This window comes from Lepidochelys kempii, chromosome 2 (assembly GCF_965140285.1).
Source record: "Lepidochelys kempii isolate rLepKem1 chromosome 2, rLepKem1.hap1, whole genome shotgun sequence".
Classification (NCBI taxonomy): domain Eukaryota; kingdom Metazoa; phylum Chordata; order Testudines; family Cheloniidae; genus Lepidochelys; species Lepidochelys kempii.
In genome coordinates, this window is record NC_136381.1 from 163,252,178 (window position 1) to 163,276,437 (window position 24,260).

Below are 24,260 nucleotides of genomic sequence, written 5' to 3' on the forward strand. Positions count from 1 at the left end.
AAAATCAGATAACTGGTTGGGAGCCTATGTTACCACTGCCTGCCCCAAATCAGGCTGTGAACCTATGGACAAGTCCATTTGCAGCATAGCCTCTGGCCACCAAATAACCAGCAACTCAGACATTTGTGTATTGTTTCAAAGTATCACATGTTTCAAATGATCTACACATGGAGCATTCCTGTGGCACTCTTGGTTTTATGGTTTACAATTGGCCATTAACACGTATGCAGTTAATCCTTTCAGAGCTGCACATTTTGTAAGAAACTGGCCTATTTTTCTAGAACAAGCACTTTTGATTATGCATAACCAAAATGAGGACAATAAACAAGGCAATTAAACGCACTGCTGAGTGGACACTTAGGAATGAGCATAGGCACATGGTCTCCATGTCCTCTACATGGATCTTTTGGCTTCTCAGTTAGCTCCAGAGAGGCTAGTAAAGTGTCTACATATCAGCCCAATTGATCCTGGGGATAGCAGGCGCAATGTGAAAGTGGTGGTGGTGGGGATCAGGGGAGTGGGACAGAAGTGAACTGATGCTGCTCCACAAGGAGGAGGTGCTGAGTGCCTTGGCTGAGGCACAGGAAGTCATGTAAATGAGTTCTCCCACTCCCCTGCTCTTAAAGCTGCCTTACGTTAATCCCATTTGTGTCTCTCCTCCTACCTACTCCACCCTAGAGACACAATAAGATCTGTAAGTCTCCAATATACAGGACAAGATGAGACCAGAGTTACTAATTATTTTTGGGGGGAGGGGGGGAAGGGAATTTTTTGTGTAGCAGTGGGTGGATTGGAGGGTGGAAAGTTGATAGCTTGAGTGAGTAGCTCTCTCCTCCCATCTCCCCAGCTATCCAGTGGTGGTGCAATGGACTGATGGGTCCAAACTGTGCTTCTTACATGATGGCTTCATTTTAGAGATGCCAGCCAGCTGGACTTCTTCTCAGGCCATGGTGACCCTTCTCATGTACTCTCTCTCTCTCAATGCTAGCAGCTCAGAAGGAATCTGGCCCTCATCCAAATGTTAGAAGGGCTCAGTGACTCTGCTGATATTAGCCCTAGCAGGATGGGACACATATGGCAGTTGGGCTGGGAAGAATCAGAGCAAAGGGTTGGTTGTCCTCATGTCTGTTATGAAGATGCCAGGGGCAGTGGGGGAAGAAGGTGAAGGGAAATATGCATTGGCTTCTGTGGCTGTGGAGCCAAATTGGACCATGCCAACTACTGTGGAATCTGCATAGTGGAAATCGCTGAATTAACATATTAAGGGAAGACCCAGATCCAGGGTCCATAACTGGGAAACACTCTTAATCAGCAACTGAACATGTAGCTCCAGAATTTGACCTCTAGAGTAGAGTTTTTATGAAAGTGGGTCTGATTCATGCCTGGGATGAGTGACAATCTTATTCTTAAAATACCTGCTGAATCAACGGTGTTTTTCATTTCTTAATCCAGAAAATAGTTCCAGTGCCAGCTGACTTTCAGTATGGATAGAAAATAGATTTTCTGCTTATACAGAGCTCATGTAATAGCTGAAATATAACATCTTCTGCAGATTCGTTGTCTAAACAATGCTGTAAAAATGGAAAATGTGCTCCAAAACATTTGTTAAAACTGGAAAACAGCTAAATAAAGACTGGGAATGCCATTTATATAATAAAATATGGTGGAAGCAAACAGATAGAGGAGACAGATCAAATGAGAAGAGCCAACAGATTTCTGAATATACCTGGCAGCTCCAATGGGGCATTTCTTATTAAGTATATGTTTATTTTTGTGTGAATAGGAGAAGGGGTAACTTGGCAATAGTTTCTTTCTTTTTCCCTCTGTCTGTACATATATATGTAGATTTTGTGCCAATGCAATAGTATAATTAGATTAAGAAAAATGATTCAGTGGAAACTATTCAATGAAATTGAGCTCCAAAACCTGCCAAGGTTTTCAGCAGTGGCCTAGTTACTTTATCAAGTTTAGCACAAAGCAAATATTTATCTCTACAGAGCTTACAGCTAGCACTGTATGGACTGGCATGTTTGACCAACATTAAGGCCACCACTGGCTTACTTAGGTTCCATGATATCAATCACAAATCAGAATTTTGCAATTAGTGTTTTAAAACTGTAAACATAAATTCTGGAACAATGGATACATTAAAATTCAGCTTTAAAATGGCTGTCTGTTATCCACCAAAGGGGGCAAATACTTTTAAAAGATTATCATCGGCCAAGAAAACTAACAGATATCTAATAGGGCAAAGTTGTTGTTTGGCTATTTCCATGACAAGAACCCAAAGTTAGACAGGGAAATATTTGTAGCCCCTTTAAAGTACATGTACGTTTAGCAAGATTATAAAGTGCAGTTTATGGATACAGAATATACCAAGGGAATCTAAAAGCAATGTAGCCAAAGCTTTAAAAGTAATGGATAATCCTTTCCCCTTCCTTTTAATTTAAAAATAAAATCAAACTTGAATCTATCAGATTGTTCCTGCTGCTGACATTAAATAGCTTCCTCAAATTAATGAAACATAAGCCTTAAAAACACAGAGACTGAAGAAAAAAACTAACACCCGAAGGCCAACCTACAACTTTATTTGAAAGGGAAAAGCAAAATGAATAAAGTGCTAACTAAAGAAAATAACACACACACACACAGACACAGAAGAATCTCGATGTTTTCTTTACATGATCCTTTTTTGCTTAAATCCAAGTTGTAATTATTCTTTAGTGGAATCTCAATCTAATAATATCTGTGCACCCTACAATGTGGTTAGGAGCAGTCTCTGAGAACACAAGGGAAAAAGGATGCTGCAACCATTAAATAACCAGGATGATAAGGAATAGCAGTACAACCAGAAGACAATAGATCTGGATTAAGGCTTTCAAAAACAAGGTGTTTGAAAATTCTAAAGTCTGTGACTCTGATCCTTCTGTAAGAGTTGAAAGCATGACACTATGTTACGCTAATATCACAGAATATGAGAACCCAGAGATGAAGAAAACCTGTTTATATTATCTAGTCCATCCACCAGTCAGCACAAGATTGCTCCCTACAGTACAGAGTTTAGTATTTCAACAAGCATTATTTTTAGTGTCTCAACCTCTAAATGTTCCAACATGCAGCTTGAAACAGGCAATTCTCAAATTCTTAGTTATTTTCCAACAGAAAGAAATGGCTAATCGGGAATTTGAAGGAAGTAGCTGGGAGGATATTTCTGTCTAACAGAGAAAGAATTTTCAATATAAGACCAGATTCTGCAGTCCTTAGTATCAATGGGACTTTTCATGGAGTAAGGTAAGGTATTGCTCATTGAGGATGAGTAGCAGAATCTGGTCCACAACAGAGAGAAATAGCAAAGGATGTTTTTATAATAATATTTATTTTGATTTTTTTCACCAAAAATCATTTGCTTTGTACGAGCATTTATGCAAGTTTTACTGAATGAGATATTAGTATATCAAAGACCTCTGTTCAATATTTGATTCCTGTTCTTTTAGGGCCTGATTCAACTGCCATTACAGTCAACAGTTTAAAATCAACCTGTTTTCCCTCTCATTTCAATAGGCATTGGATCGGGCCCTAAGGCAGCGATTCCTGCAAGGTGGATCTAGGGACCAGTGGCCTGTGAGTCCTTCCTAGATAATCTGCAAAATTAAGTATTTTGAGAGCCAGGTAGTGGGGCACTGAAATGTTGGTAGGGAAGGTGGGGTCATGAGAGAATCTCTCTCTTATGAAGTGGTCCACAGAATGATAAGGTTGGGCAATCCTAGTTAAGTTACAGGACACTGTACTCCCACTTCTCTGAAACCATCAGGTATGCAAATGCCTTTGTGTACTGCTTACTGCCAATGAGGGAAAGCTGCGGTTTAAAAATTAAGGTATCAGCATACAAGCTCTTTTCGTTTTAGTTTCTTCAAATTACCTATTTAAATAGCCACTGCACATCACTGGCCAAGCTCACTGACGTGAGATAATATGACTGTGGACACTATCCCTCCAAAAGTTATTTTTTAAATGAAACCTTAGGGTTGATTTTAAGGCACATTACTTTTCAGATTTTTTTCCATTCAAATATCAGATCTGTTTTCCCTCTCGCAGAGTACTTGAAAAGCAGCTTTCCTGAACTCCTTACAGGTGAATAAATAGAAAATGAAAAATATTCCATCAAGGAGAAGACTTTACAAGTCATAGTAGGTATCAATTTTATTTCCTTCCAGGATTGCTTGCTGCTGTCATAAATTTATGGCTCAAATTTCACTTTCCTAGGTTAAACAGTGCCGTTCATAATTAACTGCCTCAGCTCTTATAAAACAAACAAATGCTCTGAAGCACCTCTGGTCATAAAAGGCTTCCCTTTTCTTCCTTTCAAGAGCATTCCGATACAGTCTTTCCTTTCACAGACAGAAGAGGTTTAATTAGTCTTATGTGTAAGGCTAAACAGCAAAAAGGAGAGTTGCCAACATTTCAAATTAATCAAATTATGACTCTGGAAGAAAAGGTTATTTACACTGGAGGGTTTTTTTCCCCCTTAGAAAAGAAAAGCTAACAAAGCAAGCCTCATGTCCATCAAGTATTTTCAATAAAATGGTTTTACTGGATAAAATTAGTAGTCTGCTGACTTATACCACATGCAATCTTACTGATAATGGGTTGCCTAAGGTATACATTAGCAAGAATTTGGCCCACTGTGTAGAAAGGGTTTTATTTGTACTTGCGATCAAATGGAAAATTAATGTGTGTAATTAATAGGTCAAAAATCCTGCCTTTTCTTTTCATACATCCTTTTACCATGACTTATATTACATTTTGGAAAATGAGAAGGAGGGTAATGAAAGTTGAAAGGGGAAATATGTTTCCATTCTGTATTCATATGTGACAGTGCTCTTTGCTTTTTAACTTCCTGTTATTTTCTTTTCTATAAACTATGATAAATACCACCTTACACCTGTATCATACTTATATCTCATACTTTTGCCCAATGAACCCAAAGCAATTCACATTGTTACACACATTTTATGAAAGGGTACACTGATGTATAAACGAGTGGCCAGGAATGGACTTCGCAGAGACTCAAGCACTGACACACAATTGTCAGGGGTGGAGACAATTGGTAGATTGCTCATCTGTGATGGTGCCCCAATGACCAACGTGGTTATGGGAGTGAGGATGATGATGACATTGATGTACAGAGGGTCTGTGCAAGTTGCTCAACGTCAGTGGCAGAGCTTTGAACAACCAAATTTTAATAGGGCAAGAGCCATATAAATTAATAGATTCTATTACATATGGTTTAGGTTGGGAGTGAAAACTGTTCTTGATCAGTTTCTTATCTCCCCTCATCCATTGTATTTCCTTAGCTTCCTCCAGACCACTCTAAGATTCTCTTTAAAATCATCTGAGTATACAAATCTTTTTTTTTCTAGCTTCCCTGTTTCATCAGCTGTCCCTTCAAATCTGCATTGCTTCATTCTTCATTTAATCCGCTACCGTTACCGCCTTCAGAATGCATGAGGGACATAACAAAGGGAATCCGTCCCCAAGCTAAAATAGGAGGGCCCCAACAGCTATTTTTATTGGTAAAGGTACTGTTGTCAGAGACTAACAATGGCTTGATGTTATGAACAGTTGCCATTCCGTGCACCACTCTTTTCTGAGGACCACTATTCTTAGATCTTCATTTCTTCACCATTTTTTGTCCATACCAGTGGCTAATGAAATAAAATTAAAAGAACATCCCCATCCACCCCCATATTTAATCTTACGTCATTTTACTTCAAGAAGAACCATAATGCTAGGTGGCCTACCCTAGGATGTCTATGAATGGGTCCTTCAGTATATGAATACCGCAACCTATGTCTCTGTGTTTATCACTTCTACAGGAGATGTTTATTGCCTTGGATAACTGTCTCAGACACAAAAATGGGACAAATCTCAGGCAAGAGAAAGTACAACTCAATGTCTTTTCATTAAATGATAAAGGTTACTTTTTACAACCCCCTCTATTTTACAATGATGTCCTACCATTAGATAGGCCCCCTTAAATTCTTAATCTTGGCTCTCCCTACTCATATATTGTTGTTATTATTGCTATTAATTACTTTCATTACAGTAGCTCCTGATAGGCCAGCAGAGTCAAGTGCTATATGCAACCCTGATTGCCCTTTTCTCTTTTTTTAAATAGCAGGATCAGCCAAACCTAAGGGATCTGACATACGTTCATCATCATTTAATTAAAAAAAAACAAACCTATCTGCCTTTCAATTGTGCGATAGCATGTTTTCATAGCACCAAGAAATATCAGCTGTGGCAATGGAAAGTCAACAAAGCGCAAAATTCTGTGACTAGAGCTACAATTTTGACATGGTAAATTCTGTGGGTGGAGGGGGGAATCAAGGACTGGTTATAGTCAGAATGTCAGAAGCCATGAAAATCATAACAATAATTGTAAAAAGTCTTAGATATACTTTGGGCATACCTTCCCCTGGAGGACTGTCTCACCACAAAAATTTATGGGCCACTATAGCCAAAGCTATGGGCTGTGCAGCTGGAGAGAGTCCAAAGTTAAGCAGAGAAAACCCTCTTCAGGATCTCAAAAAGCGTTCAGCTATGATCCCTTCATGTAGCTGAATGGTCTTCCAACATCAAAACACATAAAACCAGACAGTTCTAATGTTTGCACAGCTCCCTGTCGTGTTTCAAAACAGTAACAACCCATCTTTTCCAAGAGGCTTGAAGGAAGTCCAGCCCCTTTCTAAGGCTCAGCATAATTCCACTGATAATGGATTATGTCACAATATCCTCGAGTTACTCTCAGCTCTGGGAGGCTCTTCCAGATGGGACACTGAAAACCTGGTGCAGATGTAACTTCAAAATTCCTACACTATTGTCTAGCTCAGAAGGGCTTTTCCCCAGTGGCACTAGTAGGGCAACGTGCATCTTGACTGTGAGGTCCTCCTCCAGGGGGTGCCAACAGACTTGAACACTCGTCACAAGTATATCATGTCCTCTTTCGTCTCTAGCCACTGCTTCTTTCCTCCTCTACAGAGTCCTTCTGGAAGAAAAGCTTCTTCAAAACACAAAGTAAGATTGGGAAGTTTTAGGGGAAACTTACCCCTGAACTGGTTTAATACTGGTAGAGTGTAAAGTCATAACAGCTTCAGTCACCATATAAGCCTGCTTATGTAGACCTGACAGACCTCCCAGTATCACTACTTGTTGCTTGCTTGCTAGGGTCCTGTGGTACCACCAGAACATCCTAATGCAGTACAAGCTCCAGCTGAGCATGTAGAGTGACTAATCCTCATGTTATTATTTTGGCAGAAATGACAGAATAAACAACAGCCAAGGAAACATATTATAAACTAAAAAATTAAAAGGGAGTCTAATAAGATGGCATTATCACCTAAACTTAACTATTCACAACGTTATAAGTCTCAGTAGATTATTTGGAAACACTTCATATTTAAATTCCCTAAAAAACATAGATAGATTCTTTGCTCAAATGCTGATAAGATCCACTAGTGTAAATCTACTTTCAACTTCCCAGAGAAAGCTCACTAAGTCTTGTTGACAGAATTCAGTTGAAGTATTTCTGGGGTAGAAGATTTTCTTTGTATAATAAGGATCAAAGAGAAACACTTGGTCTGATCAGTTTTTGTGGAATAGGCTCATCATTGCGCCCATTTGAAAGACTGTGAGGACCGGCAGTTCCTGGTATATTGCTGTGTGTGGATGGGCCCATGAAGAGCACATTACGTGAAAACCATACCGAGGAATTCCACTACCACGCAGCTGCACATCAAACTATATGCCTTCAGTTCTGTCAGTATGAGAACCAAAAGTGAAACACAGTCACTTGACTTGTCTATTAATGCTCATGTGACCACTGCACACAAGATTCATTAAGGCTATAAAATGAAAACTCCACTATCATGCAAGATCTTGCCACTGTTTATTGTCTTCTTTGACTCGCCATTGGCATGGCTGGAAAAAAAGCTAGAGTCACACATAAAATATAGAAATGCTTTGGTAAGAAGTCTATTATTTTACAAATAAAATGCTATGCTAGGCCCATAGATTTAGACTAGTAAATTCTGAGCAGGACAGAAAAAGTTCACAAGGTGCCACCCTTGAATCATTCTAAATGTCATATTTTAATAGGATTAAAGTGTTTCCAAACTTTAGTGAGCTCACCTGCGGAATGGAAACAGAAAAGGATCTAGTGCAAGGCAAACTTGTGAGTGTAAGGCCTAAAGTAAATGTCAAGGGTCTAGGTAACAGAAATATGCCTGCAGCAAAATGCCTGTCTGTAAAAGTCCCTTCCTCCCCTCACACACACTTAGTATAATTTTAGTTAAGTATTTGTAATGGGTATATAAAGATGGCTTTTGCTCTCTGCTAAACCACACTAACAGAACAGATTTAGTCCCTTATTTGTTTTGAACAGTGGTACATTTACTTTGGAAGACGGTTGCCAACATGATGAAAAAGACCTACAAGTTCTCCACTTGGTTGCCCTTAAAGACATATAGTCTGACCTTTTCCCATCTTACAAGCAAAATCTGCTCTCAATTACACTGGTGTAAATCAGAGTAACTGCACTGGCTTCACGCAGCTTCGCTCGATTTACAGCATTGCAAATGAAAACAGAATTTGGATACTATTGTCTTTTCTGCTTTACTGCCACCATAAATTTCTCTTTTTGGAAGACTTATTTCCTTGCCATTGCAGTAAATCTTACCTATTGACACAAAGCAGATGACTCTGAACAACCTGTTTGATGTGGTAAACAAAAGCAAAATAAATGCCAAACCATCTGAATGAGTTAGAAAGAAAGGGAAGAGGAACACTCTGCAAAGGAGTACTTTGAGGAACCTGGGGCGTGCTGCAATTTGGGGAATGGAGTCCATAAATACCAAGAAGAAAAGAGCCTAAAAAGAAACACAATATACTATGTGGGACTGATTCTGATCTCCCGAGAGTGTAAATCAGGGGTAGCTCCACTGAAGTCAATGAAGTTATTCCAGTGTAAAGCCAACATCGGAATCAAGTGACATATGTACCGTGTAATTACCAGCAGAAGCAAGGAAGTAAATCTAAGGAAAAGAAAATTAGGCTGAATACCAGTAAAATTTTTCTAATGGTGAAGCAAATTTGGAAGAGTCTCCAAGGAAAGTGACTGAAGCCTCATAGCTGGGGATATTTTATAACTAAAATAGATAGAGCCCTGCAAAATACACTGTAAATAGCAATCCTGCATTTGCTAGGTGATATGCTACGGGCTGGGTCCAATGCCCACTGAAGAGGAGTCTTTCCATTGACTTCAATGGGCACTAGAGCTGATCCCAGGTGAACAATTAGGCCTTTTCCTCCTGTAATTTCTATAGGCTGAATTACAAAAGGTATCACCAGGCTGTGGCGTCTGGAAAAGTCCGGTGCTGACAATTTCACTACCAGGAGAGCACTGAGCTGGCTTTTGATATACCGTTGCAGATGTAACATGCCCTTAGTTAAGACAATGCTCCAGATACTTGTTTGTATGGGCAATGGAGGTGGGACTGTGGACCCACAACAAACATGCCTCCATGGGGAGTTTGCTGCTTGCTGAAATTTTTCAGAATTGGAACAGTATGCATTGAAATTGCAATATTTTGGTGAAAAACAACAAACATATTTTGAAGACATTTTTGCAGGGTTTTTTTGCCCATGTTTCCACCAACTCTGTGACTAAACTCAGATACAACATGAATAAAAACTTACTAAGATTCCATAGGAACCATATTTCTATAAAAAAAAGAAAAGAGACATCTCTATCAAATTACCTAACATAAATCTGTGTTGTTTAGTTTTGAGGCCAGGATGTGCCCTTTAGAAAATAATATTCCTACTTCTCAGGCACAATGACTAGCCCACAAAATGACTATTTTGAAACAATAGTCCATAACGTCTTCTCTGCATAGCGATCCTGAAAGGGAATGGGAAAATGGTACCCTTAAGTAGTAGCCAGGTGTGGCAAAAACATGGTCCAGAGTTCTGAGAGTCAGACTCATTTTCATTAATACAAGAACTTCTGGTCCCAACAGGCAAATATTCTACCTTGATCTAACTGCTGAACCATATGCCTTTACTCTCGCCCTAATGCTGTCATATTGGTTTCAGGAGTTAAAAAAAACAATTAAGTCTGGGACTAACAGATATGTGGTGTCTAGATGTTATTTTGATGCTTTAATGTTTATAGCTTGGGAAACAGGATGCAGCCAATGCAAATAATGAATCAGAGTGGTTAGCTATGCTTTTAAATACTTCAAGGCATTCTAAGACTTATACATTATATCAAAGTTAGCTCTTAAAAAACCCTTTATCAAATATGACAATTATATAGGCTTCTTTTCTGCATATCCAGAAAGAAACATAATCATGCAGATGACTAGTCAGCAAAGCAGGATATCCTCTCAAGAGGCTGAATGGCTGGAATTTCAAAGAGTCAGCTTTCAGGGATTTTCCAGGAGTGAAGAAACTACAGGCCCAACCTCTGGTATGGCAAGAACTGAGTGGGAGAATGAAGTGTAGTACTTTGCTCCTGCCCACTGCCAATACATCCAGAGCTGGGGCCAAGATCTGTCCCAAAATGGTTAAAATATAGATGACAAAGAAAGTGACTAGCATAATATCAGGTCCAAAAGGAGATGAACACAGATTTAAACAGAGAGGGCATTAGAGGGTTGTGTGTTGGGGATTAGGATGGTGTGATTTGGGACAGACTGTTTTTTCCATCTGGTGTTATACATTCTCCAGTTCCCAGCTATGAAACAAAGAAAACAATAGGGTGAATGCAAATGACAAAAAAATCATCAAACTGACCAACTGTAATGTACCTCAGGAAGGATAACTCAGTGTGCTTGCATGTCTTTGATTACAACAGAATAATCAATCCAGGATCATTGTGGAGTCAAAGCACTGAAATAAAATGCATTTCTTCCACCCAAATGCATCACCCTAAGGAGTCAATCACACCCACTGTATGTGTTCCAGACACCAAAAGGTAATGAAAAAGCCCAGAACCATGCAAGAGGTGTTCCATGCAGAGCAACTGCAGCAACACTCACACTGAAGATGTTTGAAGTTCAGCCTCAAATGCACGGTCATCCTTGTCATCAGCCTGTAAGACCACGAGGCCCTCAGACTCAAATTCACTATAGACCCAGCCAAAAACAAGCATGAAAGAGATGTCAAATGAAAACATGGAATGATGACAAATGCATTGGACATAGAGAGCTGATCTAAACTACTGCTTAAGTCGATAGAACTTACATCGCTCAGGGGTGTGAAAACAACATCTCCATTGTGCGACGTACATCGACTTACAGCAATGTTTACACCATGCTATGTCTTGCACCTCTCGCAGAGGTGGAATAATTATGCCAACGTGAAAGTGCTCTCCTGTCAGCACAGTGTGTCTTCACCAGATACGTCACAGCGGCGTAGCTGCAATGTACTGCGGTAGTGTAGACTTACCCTCAATATACTGAGAAGCCACTATGCGGTATATGACATACCACTACTACTTAATAGTCCTGGAGCCTTAAAATTTCACGTATTCTGAAGGAAGGGTCTTTTTAAGAGGAATCCATTGTTATTCAGTAAAATTTACTTTGCAAGGTAGGAAATTTCCTACATGACTGGCAGAATTTTGAGGCTCCAGGATTGTATATAGTATCTTCCATCAGAAATGCTCAAAGAACTTCACAAATGTTAAGTCTTCATTTGTTTGATGTGCTTCAGTTTCTGGTTTCCCAGCTCAAGACACTTTGTGCCTGGTTTTCAGAGGTGCTGACAATCAACAACTCCCACTTTTCTCTAACAAAACCCTGTCCAGATGAACTGGAATGGCAGTGGCAATAAACAAAATTTAAACATCTGTCAGTTTTCATTTTTGTCTTATAATGCCAATAAATACCTCAGTCCAGAGCACTTTTCAAGCAGTAATAACCAGCTAGATTGAATGGCTAGCCTTGGTCCTGGGCCACTGATTCCATCCCCAGTTGGTCATTATTGCATCTCATTTGTTAATTCTTAAATATAACATCACATCTATTAAAAACAACAGCTCAGCCTTGAAAGAAAATACACGTTTTGGAGCACTGATTGTAAAAAGAAAATGTCTCACATGAATTCATTCCAACCAAACAACCAATAACTTTGCACAAGTGTCATAAATCTTGATGTTTATGATTTCACCAGGGCCTCCCTGTAGAATTTGAATCTTCTACTATATGGATATATCAGATGGAAATTCTGTCCATATATTACAATAGATGAAAATTCTATCAATAAATGTTGTTCAGATCTCACCCTATTAATGTTTTATCTCATGCCATTCATGTCATTCCTGTGGGACAAATGGTAATACAGACTCAGGAATGTATTTGTTTATTTTACAGATCACTTTGAAGGTTTGTTTCTTCTAAAAATTAATGAAATATAGTACTGACAGGCAGCTATTCATAGGGAACATATAGATCTTAAAGGCAGGTGAATATAGAAGAACCAAGTGATCACACCTTTCTTCCTTTAAACCTCTGGTAGCGTTTTACCTTTTTGTCCATTAAGATACATTCTGAATAAAGCAAGAAAGGCAGGAGAAAATGAAATAACTGAACAGTTTACCATGATCAGAGTCAATGATGTGCAATGAATACAACAGAAAGGAACAACAATGAGAATAAAGGAATGTTTCTTGTCTCAAGCACTTACTTCTCACTAAGATCTTCAATATGCTGCCCATGGCCTAACATGAAGCTTGGGCTCGACTGACTGCAGGGACTTGCAGGAGCTGATAAAGTGCTTTTGATGCTCTGGGCTGAATGTCTCCGGCTTCTCCTGCGCTCTAACCCCCTTCGTTCACTGGAGCCAAGACTGGCCCTTCTTCTATCTTTGCGCCCATTGGGAGGGGGATCAGCAGTCTCGTCTCCATCCTCATGTCTCAGTGTCATCTGAAAGGAACAAAAGGGGAGACTTTTCACACGTTATCTCTAGATTTCCTATGTTTTCACTCACGTTTTAACAATGAATATGTAGCTGCACATCATCCCCAATCATGAAGTCATTGCTCCCAGCAGAACTTAACTGACTCTTACTATACTCACCATTACAACAGCTACTCCTCGTTAAATGCTACATACTCATCTTACTGCTGCTATTCATACACTGGGATTGCATAGACCCCCTCATCTGCAGATCTTCGAGAGCTCTGTAAACATTTAGGCTGGGATTTTCAAAATCTAAGGGAGTTAGATGTCTAGCTCCCATTATATTACAGTGGGATTTGGGGACCGCATTCCCTTACGCCTTTGAAAATCCCTGGGAGAAAATCTGGCCATATTTAATTCAATGGTAAAATTCTTACCAACTTCAAAAGGGACAGGATTTTACCTTGAGTCTTGTGAATTGCCACTCCACCACTGGAGGTAATGATATACAATCCTCATTTTATAGATGAGGAAACTGAGCCACAGAGAGGTTAAGTGATTTACTAAAGTCCCACAGGAAGTCTGGGACAGGTCCATAAACAAAATCCACATCTCTTGAAACTCAGTCTGGCCATTAGATTTTCTACTCTCTAGAAAGTAGTTACATGAGGGCATGGAGATATTATACATAGCGGACTACTTTGGAGCTTTACAAATGTTGCTACAATCTGTTGCCTGATCTTTAGATTATGTATTAAATTATACTGATTACTTAAGAATCCCCAGTTATCACTTTGAGGGCTGTCAGGTTCTTGCCCCAAGATCAGTCCCAGTATTATTCAAATTATTATGTAATTGGGAACCCCAATGTGCGCAGTTGTAACACTCACCCTATAGCAACTCTTTTATATTTACAAATATAGTTTAATAATACATTTAACACAGTCACAAACACCCCAATTCAGTAAGACAGAGATACTACAGAATGTACATCTGCACATCCATATACTCACATCATCTCCTGTAGAACAACCTGAAACGCTAGCCATCATCTTCCCTCATCACCTTCCCCATCATCAACAGTAAAAAGAAAAGGAGGACTTGTGGCACCTTAGAGACTAACCAATTTATTAGAGCATAAGCTTTCGTGAGCTACAGCTCACTTCCTCAGATGCATATCGTGGAAACTGCAGCAGGCTTTATATATACACAGAGAATATGAAACAATACCTATTCCCACCCCACTGTCCTGCTGGTAATAGCTTATCTAAAGTGATTTCCAGCACAAATCCAGGTTTTCTCACCCTCCAGCCCCCCTTTGTTTGGGGGGCTGGAGGGTGAGAAAACCTGGATTTGTGCTGGAAATCACTTTAGATAAGCTATTACCAGCAGGACAGTGGGGTGGGAATAGGTATTGTTTCATATTCTCTGTGTATATATAAAGCCTGCTGCAGTTTCCACGATATGCATCTGAGGAAGTGAGCTGTAGCTCACGAAAGCTTATGCTCTAATAAATTGGTTAGTCTCTAAGGTGCCACAAGTCCTCCTTTTCTTTTTGCGAATACAGACTAACACGGCTGTTACTCTGAAACCTATCATCAACAGTGACCATCATTCTGGCATCTCCCAAGGACGACATCTCCTCGTCCTCCTGCTGCTCCTAGGCTGGGATGCCACTTTTATAATATGTTACGCTGACACTGCTATGTTTGATGCATATTCAGTAGGTGATTTTCCCCCTTTTCCTTATTTGTATTTCCTCACCTTACTAACCTTTTCCCTATAGATTAGTATATCAAAGATCTCCACCCATTATCATATAAGTCCATTTGTTACCATGGCCCTTTTGTGGTTAGGTATCACATTTTTATTTCTGTCCTAACTGGTTATTTCGGTTCTTTCCAAGTTCCAAGGTGTGGTATACCTGTTAAATTTAAAAGGGTATGAACTTAGGAAAGCCCCTGTGCCAACCTGCTTTAACATATCCTCCATGTTAAAGGTCGCAGCCATATATGGACCTTATGCTTTAGCTCATCACCATCTATCTCAGTGAAAGGTCGCAAACATATGTATGCAAACTGCCTTAGCTCAACATACAGGATGTGACCTGCAGGTCCCTTGTGTTATAGCCAAAATATACTCTAATATAAACCTGTAAACTTATTATGATAAAACAAAGAATCAAACTCATACAAAAATAAGAAACTTATAAGAAAAGATATACAGGCAAGCAAGCAAGCTAGCCTTAGATGGCAGGTTTCAGAGTAACAGCCGTGTTAGTCTGTATTCGCAAAAAGAAAAGGAGTACTTGTGGCACCTTAGAGACTAACCAATTTATTTGAGCATGAGCTTTCGTGAGCTACAGCTCACTTCATCCGATGAAGTAGCCTTAGATGTATCTCATGTACCTGTTAGAGACATCAGTTTATTGCCTGGACACTTCTGTTGAATTCTGTACCTGTGATCAGAACTTCCCCATAAACTCTATTTTCAGCTCCCCAAATACTTGGTGTTTTCAATTGGGCCATTTATCTGTGCAAAGTTTATCTGTTCAAAGTTCACAGGCCTCAAGCCTTATCCTAACTTGCTGAAGATAATGTCTTACAGGATACAGGCCTGTAGATTTCTTCCATTACCGCTGAATATAATGCAAAGCAGAATATAATGCAAAGCAGTACATACAATAAAGGCAAGCTAGCCCACTGGCCTACAGATTTCTTCTCAACCAAGGAAGAAATTAACACACTTTCATGCCAGCTTAATATCTTTATCTGTTTTTACCACTCTCTCAATAAAATTGAGAAAACCTGCTCTTGTCAACTTGTATCATGATGGATTTCAAAAACCAGAGAGGACGTTTCTGGACCTTATTCTCCAATGAGCCACATAAGTTTTCAGTTGGTGTGACTACATTCAGTTGAGCATTAGGGCCTCTGTTCCTACGTTTTGCCTGACTCATCAAACACCGGTATAAATGAGGAGTAATTCCACTACAATCAATGGAGTTACCACAGGGTAAACCTGGCATAAGAAAGAAGAGAAGCAGGCCCAACGTCTCTGCAGCTGGACTTAGTACTAGAGGCAGTAATTTCATTTCACCGCACCATGACATAAATTCACATGCACTTTATATTACTTTCGGCCTAAAAAAAGCAAAGTCTGAAAAGTGTCTAATCGTTATGAAACCAAATATTCTATCTTTGCACATAAATATTTCACAGGTGGTGAATGTGGAGTCAGTCATTACCCAATCACTGCAAGTCGGGTAGGAATTAATCCAGTATAAACTCATAAACAAGGACTCACTGGGCAATCAATTGTGGAGAGAGCCGTGTATGTGAAGTTGATGTAGGCTGGACATTTTTTTGTGCACTGAATGCTTTTGCATATGGAAAGAACTTTTACTGACGTAGGGAGTCTGATGTGTAACTAGCAGTTTGAGAAAGAGTTTTAATTGCAGGCAGAACTGCCTCTAAAGAGGCTAGTAAATGTGCTGTTTCACCTTGACATATAACCTATCTCTAATATGAAATGCATTTGTACTGCATGTAGTCATGTACCGGAGTAGGTCACATATACGAATGTGTGTAACACTTCCAGGAACCAGATGTTTTTCTTTTAAAAGAAAATAGATAACCAAGTTTCACCTAGGTTACATATTCCCCATACCCAGCTTTGAAGTTTGCACAAGCTGTAAGATGCATAAAACAGGGAATGTTATGTTACCTCATAAATGTTAAATTGCTCAACTAAGTCCAAGTCTGTTCCTTTCTTGTTCAAGTGTCTCTGTGAAATAGTTTCGATGCCTAGCTCTTCCAGACAGTCCACCACGTCATAGAAAGAGTCCTGATCTGGCAACCCCGACAGCGTCTGAGAATCAAAGGGACAACATTGACATTGATTTGTTTTGAAGAGAATTAAAAAAGTTTTACAAGAATTTGTAAGTGGCAGTGTACGTGAGTGTGGTTAAACAAGAAACAAAGAGTGGGGTTAGTGAGACACAGCTAGAAAAAAACAAAACATCAAGTGGAGCAGAGTCTAACCAAAAACTCTGGGAAAATATGTAAAAAAAAAGATAACAAACAAAACAATATATATATATATATATATATATATATATATATATATATATATATATATATATAACAATATATATTTGGATCCTTCCCTGGTTCTACTTAACTGCAGAACTAAAAAGCAGCAAATATTAAGATATTAAGCACAGGAACAAAAGCAGAGAGAGAGAGAAAAAAAATTAAAAAAGGTTTATCTGAGCAAGGCAAGCTGGTTTCCTATTGATTCCTGTCTCTTCAGCCTTAAGGAGAAGGGTGAGCCACACAGCTGATTGATGCTCAGCCAGCAACAATCATCCCAAGCCATGTGCCTACTGTCTTCAAGTCCTTAGGTAATAGTAGTATTCTTAATGTACAAGTTGATCTAGACAGCAGAAATATCAGTTCCTTCCTTCCTTTTCATTCCTTAAAATCTTACTGAAGGGATACTTGCTACCTTGTCCAAAGGGTCTTATTAAGAGTTTCAGCATATATAAAGCATTTCTAATTGTGACAAACATTTACCATTAAAAGTAGAGAGACACTTTCACAGACTTGAAAATAAAGAATATTTATATAAAAATAATTTACTCCACAATAACTTTTTGAACTCCCATTTCTATTTGTTTCTGGGTTTAATACAGAGCTTTTCTTATCACAGTCTAGACTTTTTTTGGTGGGTGAATTCACAATATTACCATTAGTCACACACTGCTACTGTGCAGTGAAGTCATAGTACAGGTTGTACTGCAATATGCCCTCCCAGCCTAGTATTGAAAATGACTGCCATGTGATGAATCCATTATTATGGCTCAACAGCAGAATGAAGTCAGGGAGAAGATGAACTATTGGAGAGAGTTTCAGAGTAGCAGCCATGTTAGTCTGTATTCACAAAAAGAAAAGGAGGACTTGTGGAACCTTAGAGACTAACCAATTTATCTGAGCATCAGCTTTCGTGAGCTACAGCTCACTTCATTCAGTCTTTCCACTTTATGCATCCGATGAAGTCAGCTGCAGCTCACGAAAGCTGATGCTCAGATAAATTGGTTAGTCTCTAAGGTGCCACAAGTACTCCTTTTCTTATTGGAGAGAGATTTGTTTAAACAGAAATGGGCCTGATTCTCTGTTGCTCTTTTGACTTCTGGCAGTCATTTACATCATTGCAAAGTGGGTGTAATGTACTGCTATTTTGATTTGGTAGCATTTTACACTCAGTTTATGTTGTTGTTAATGACTATACAAGGTGCAGGGCAAGTGAGAATCAGGTCCAAATAAGCTTAAGAGCCTAATTCTGCCACTCATGTTGAGTAGCACCTTATTACAAGTAGTATGCAAGCCAGTTTAGAGCATGATGTTACCCAGTGTGCATAAGTGTGGCAGAATTGGTCTCTTAGGCTAGGTCTACACGACCCTCCTAAAAAAAAGTTACAAGGAGGAATGATGGGCTCAGACCTAAAGAAATCCACTGTGGGATGAAAATAAGTCAATACGGGATGAAGTAATAAAACAAATGCTAGTGGCTGACAATTCCCAGACAAGATTAAGAGGTATAACCCCCAGAAAGAGGGAACCCAGTATGAAATACAACATTGCATGAAATGGGCATGGAAAAAGACTCCTGGGGACATGTTTTCCTGCTTTAGTGGGAGTTACATACATATGTGAATCGAGAAATGCCTTTCAGAAGGTCTCTTATCCTAATGAAGTCATGGGAGTTTTGCCACTGATTTCAACAGGACCACGAGTTGGTTTTAAATGAAACATCATGACAACAGTGATGTTACTGGGGGATCTGGCGCTACCAGGCTGTTTCCAAGGGCAATTCCAAGCATTAAAAGAGAAGCTACTTTACCAAAAAGCATTTACTGTAGTCATGAACAAGAGCTTGAGAAAGTACTATGCAGTAGGAATAAATTCATATTGTGATTTATGACCAGAATTGACAAACTGAAGGTACTTGAACGAATATAATGAATTTAACAGGTCATAATGTTAGTAACACTCTGACCTGTTAAACAAAACCATAAAGCACAATGATATTTTGGTTCCTAAATACATTCTGGCTTTCTGTCTTCTTTAAAAGGTCAGTTTTAAAAATCTGACTCATTTGATGATTACTTTAGCGGTTAAGAACTTTTTTCTAACTAGCTTCTCATTTTTATGGCCTTTCGGTTTTATTTTGTGTGTGTACATGCATATTTTAGATAACATTTGATTTTACAATGGAACAGCTACTTGTAATAAAAACCTTTGAGAACGATAAACAAGAAAAAAAAATCATGGCACCTTTTCCTTTTCAAACAGAAACCCTTTCATTAGCACTCAGACCTGTTAAATTCATTACACTCGATGCATAGAGAAAAAAAATCAAATGTTCTGGAACCATCAAATTGCGCACAAAGCTAGCCTTTGTAACCATGGGATCTTATTACCATTATGCTTGTCCGCCCCATCCCTATGGTTTGTTACACTCATTTGTTGAGTCTTTTTTTCTAATTAAATTTTGAGCTCTTTGGAGACAGGAACTGTGTCTCCCTATGTGATGGCACAACACCTAGCAAAATGGAGTCCTGATCCTGGTTGGCGCCGTTACACAAATGATAAATAACAAGAGTAACCATCAGTTTTATTCATACTGGTAGGCTGGCATAATGATGTGAACTAACCTTCAGAAAGCTGCCCCGGAGTTTACTGATCCATAATCTGCCACTCCCATCTAGTGCTCACACTACTGTCCTTACCTGTCTCCTGTGCCCCCCAAAATCCCTGTCCTCCACCACCCCACCCACCACAGACTCTCAAACACCTAAACCCCTCTTTCTATCTGCCTAAACCTCACACAATCCCAAAGCACCACAGCATTCACTTCAAGTGAATATGCTCTCATACCTCTCCCTCTACCCAACTGCTCAGACTTCCCACCACACCAGCCAATTAATTTGAAAAGAACTTCTCTTTCAGCTACTATAAAGCCTCATTTTCCTCACTAACCTGGAGATCTGGTAGTATTCTAAGGGATGGAAAAGAGAAGATGAAAAGAGAAGGCCTGAATTTTACAGCTGTTGCATGTTGAGATTAAACAGCCTTTGAATATTTATTTTACTTATACAAAGACATATTTAGTGCCCCCCATCATGGCATCTGCTGTTGTTAATGTTATATTTACAAAAACGGAGTAGAGTGGTGGCCAAAGGCACAGTACTAAAACAACAAATAGTGTTCTCTAGATAAGGTTAATCCAGTTTGGCTTTGAGTGGCTTGCACTGTAAGTTCTTGGGACAAGACTGGTCTTGCTATATATCTGCCAAATGCCCACAATGCCTTTGAACATTATGTAACTGAAAATAAATGAGTACTAATATTGCTAATGATATTAATGTGTTAAAACAAACCTTGTTAACTAAGGTCATTGCATAAACCAGCAGTTCAGTGTCAACCCCGTCCTTTTCCTCCAGGATCTCCATAATGTTGGACCATGGCTTGGCTCCTAAGAGTAAAACAGAAACAGTAGCTCATCATGTAATCTAGAAAAATGAACAGGTTCAGACAATATGTACCACAGATTCATAATAGCAAATGGTTAGATAAATTGCTAAACAATTAGTTTGTACAGTTCTTTGATGCATCAATATTTACACCTATATAGCCAACGATAATGCTTAGTCCTGCCATGAGTGCAGAGGACTGGACTAGATGACCTCTCAAGGTCCCTTCTAGTCCTATGATTCTATGATATTACAGTTGTATAGTGTATTATTGGGACAGGTACCTATATCACGACAAGTACTGATGACTGAAATAAAGACGACTGCATTGAATCCCAATTTATGCTTCCCAGATAAAAAGCATCAGTGCAAGAGTGATATATCTTTTGTCCTAATTTTTACCTGAATTATTTTAATAACCCCTCCCTACATCTCCCCCCCCACACACACACACTTCAAAGGTGATTCTCTCAGTTTTACTCAGTAAGGGAAATACTATATATTTGTTTTGGCTCATATACTTACAAAATCTGTGAAAAGCAAGGTGACTTAATAGCCTATTGCTCCAAATAAAGTAATTCTATAGGTCTTTAGGAAAATGGCTGGTAGTCTCAAGCTAAAGTCTTATGTCTGAGATGCTCTGCAAAACCATCACATTTATTTGGCTGAGGTGGATATATGTACTCAAGAAAGAGCCAAAACTGATCTATCAAGGAAACTGAACCGGATAATGAAGGATCCAAGTTCAGACAGTAGTGTTTGAAGTAAATGTGAGGATCAGGAGGGAAATCAGAAAGCTATCAACTATTTACCTGGAGAAACTAATTCAACTACATGATCAGCAGAGCTGGAAGGCATTCTCTGAAATGCAGAGAAATGATTCAGACCAATCTTCACAGAAATCCACCTCCATAACTCTACCCGCAGGATATGGAGTGACAATACACTCATATAATGAAACTCGAGAGATTCTTCATCAGAACCTGTCATTAGGTGATCAGTGACCCCAAAGATAGGATGCTGTAGCCTAACAAACAATCCTTTTGTGGTTGTCATATACACCACATGAGTTATCATCATAACTCTGCGAGCAATCTCTCATTCACACTGCTTTCAAATTTATATCCTGCCACACACATGCAAATCTCCCATTGACTTAATTGAGAACGCCATTCACAAAGCGATGGCAGTTTATAGTGTGCAAAGTTCCTTACACATGAACATTCAGACAGTGGAATGTTCCCATTTTCAGTTCCTTTACTTTTATTGATACCAATATTCTCCAATCCTCACTGCAAACAAAACAAAACAGAAAGCTTTTGGCAGCTTCCATATCAAAGGCAAAGGTACAAAAGGGCTGGAGATACATTCATAGAATATCAGGGTTGGAAGGGGCCTTAGGAGGTCATCTAGTCCAACCTCCTGCTCAAAGCAGGACCAATCCCCAGTTTTTGCCCAAGATCCCTAAATGGCCCCCTGAAGGATTAAACTCACAACCCTGGGTTTAGCAGGCCAATGCTCAAACCACTGAGCTATCCCTACTGCTCAGTATTTTTTCTAATGCATTAATTAAAACACTATTCTGTTATGAGCTTTTCCAGTTCCACTTGCCTTCTCTTCATTTGCCTCTCTACATAAACAGACATTTTTGTGCAAGGAACACACGTTCAAAAGACATGTGGAACAAATTCACTCTGCTCAAATAAGATATATGATTGGGAGGAATGATATCCTCACTACAAAAATGTCTTCCTGTGGTTTCTAATGAAAAAAGAAAAAAAGTAAGAAAACAAGAAAGAGAGAGAGAGAGAAACAAAAAGGGGAAATTATATTATTCTGACCGACAACAGTGCTATTTGTAAGGAAGTGAATTGTCAATAACATGACAAATTAATTACTTAATCCTTGATTTATGATTCAGTGAAAGATCTTCTCGGGGGGGGAGAATGCCTTTTATTCTGTAGCTAGACAGTCCTTATTTTGATTAGAACAATTCCATTTTGTTTTTTAAATGCAATATCTTGGTATTCTACCATTCCACATTCTCCTGCCTGTTTCCATGTAAAGATGACATCCACAGGTACCCATGAAAGCACAAACTTAGCTAGCCTACACCCATTGCTTCGCTGCTTTCCGGGTGTATAATTTTAATCTGTCAGTCAGACACTGTTATCAGCAAGCCACTTCAGCAGTACTTGCTTTTCAGAAGGTAATCGGCTGTTGTTGTTTACAAAAGGCCATTTCCTGACACATACCATGGAAATTCTGGATCAGATGCTCAGCTAGCGTAAATCAATGTAGCTCTAGTGACTTCAATGGAGCTACTCCAATTTACGCTAGATGAGGATGTGACAATTGCATCTAGGCTGCCCATTTTCTCATTCTCCAACCTGGAGACTCTCATAAATAACCAACCTTCCATACAAACAGACTTTATTAAAATAAGACAAAAAGAACAGGAGGACTCGTGGCACCTTAGAGACTAACAAATTTATTAGAGCATAAGCTTTTGTGAGCTACAGCTCACTTCATCGACGAAAGCTTATGCTCTAATAAATCTGTTAGTCTCTAAGGTGCCTCAAGTCCTCCTTTTCTTTTTGTGGATACAGACTAACACGGCTGCTACTCTGAAACCTAAAATAAGACAGGAGATCTACATTACACACTTCACCTCTCTACAAAGGAAAAAGGACTGTAAAGCTATCTAAAATCCTACCTGCCACATGGGGCCACAACAATGGTACCCCTAAATCACCCAGCAATATCATCAATCTATCCAGCTACACACTTAGCCCGGCAGAATAGTCTGTTCTATCTCGGGGACTCTATTTTTGTCCCACCGCCCCCACAAACATGATACAGTTTTGCGGTGATCTGGAAGCCTACTTTCGCCGTCTCAGACTCAAAGAATACTTTCAAGATAACACTGAACAGCGCAGATATCCTCCCACACAGATATCCTCCCACCAACAGCACAAGAAGAAGAACTACACATGGACTTCTCCTGAGGGTCGAAAAGACAGTCTGGACCTATACATAGAGTGCTTCCGCTGATCTGCACAGGCAGAAATTGTGGAAAAACAACATTGCTTGCCTCATAACCTAAGTCGTGCAGAATGCAATGCCATCCAGGGTCTCAGAAACAACCCTGACTTTATAATCAAAGAGGCTGATAAAGGAGGTGCTGTTGTCATCATGAACAGGTCTGACTACCAAAAGGAGGCTGCCAGACAACTCTCCAATACCAAATTCTACAGGCCACTTTCCTCAGATCCCACTGAGGAATACACTAAGAAACTGCACCGTCTACTCAGGACACTCTCTACACTAACACAGGAACAAATCAGCATACCCTTAGAGCCCCGACCGAGGCTATTCTATCTACTACCCAAGATCCATAAACCCGGAAATCCTGGACGCCCCACCATCTCAGGCATTGGCACTCTCACTGAAGGACTGTCCGGATATGTGGACTCTCTACTCAGACCCTACTCCACCAGTACTCCCAGGTAGCTCCGTGACACCACTGATTTCCTGAGAAAACTACAATGCATTGGTGATCTTCCAGAAAACACCATCCTAGCCACCATGTACGTAGAGGCTCTCTACACAAACATCCCACACACAGATGGAATACAAGCTGTCAGGAACAGTATCCCTGACAGGTTTCAGAGTAGCAGCCGTGTTAGTCTGTATTCGCAAAAAGAAAAGGAGTACTAGTGGCACCTTAGAGACTAACCAATTTATTTGAGCATAAG

At 39.5% G+C, this 24,260-nt stretch overlaps 1 protein-coding gene across 6 annotated transcripts in view; it reads right to left on the reverse strand.

The window, feature by feature from the left end:
- FHOD3 (formin homology 2 domain containing 3) overlaps positions 1-24,260 on the reverse strand; it is a 627,020-nt gene that overhangs the window by 151,162 nt on the left and 451,598 nt on the right. For all 6 annotated transcript variants that reach the window (XM_073332694.1, XM_073332693.1, XM_073332692.1 and 3 more), the window contains exons 8-10: positions 20,410-20,504; positions 16,692-16,835; positions 12,751-12,989 (exon numbers count right to left, since the gene is read on the reverse strand). In XM_073332694.1, the coding sequence (XP_073188795.1) occupies positions 12,751-12,989; positions 16,692-16,835; positions 20,410-20,504 (478 nt within the window). The remainder of the gene's footprint in view (positions 1-12,750; positions 12,990-16,691; positions 16,836-20,409; positions 20,505-24,260) is intronic.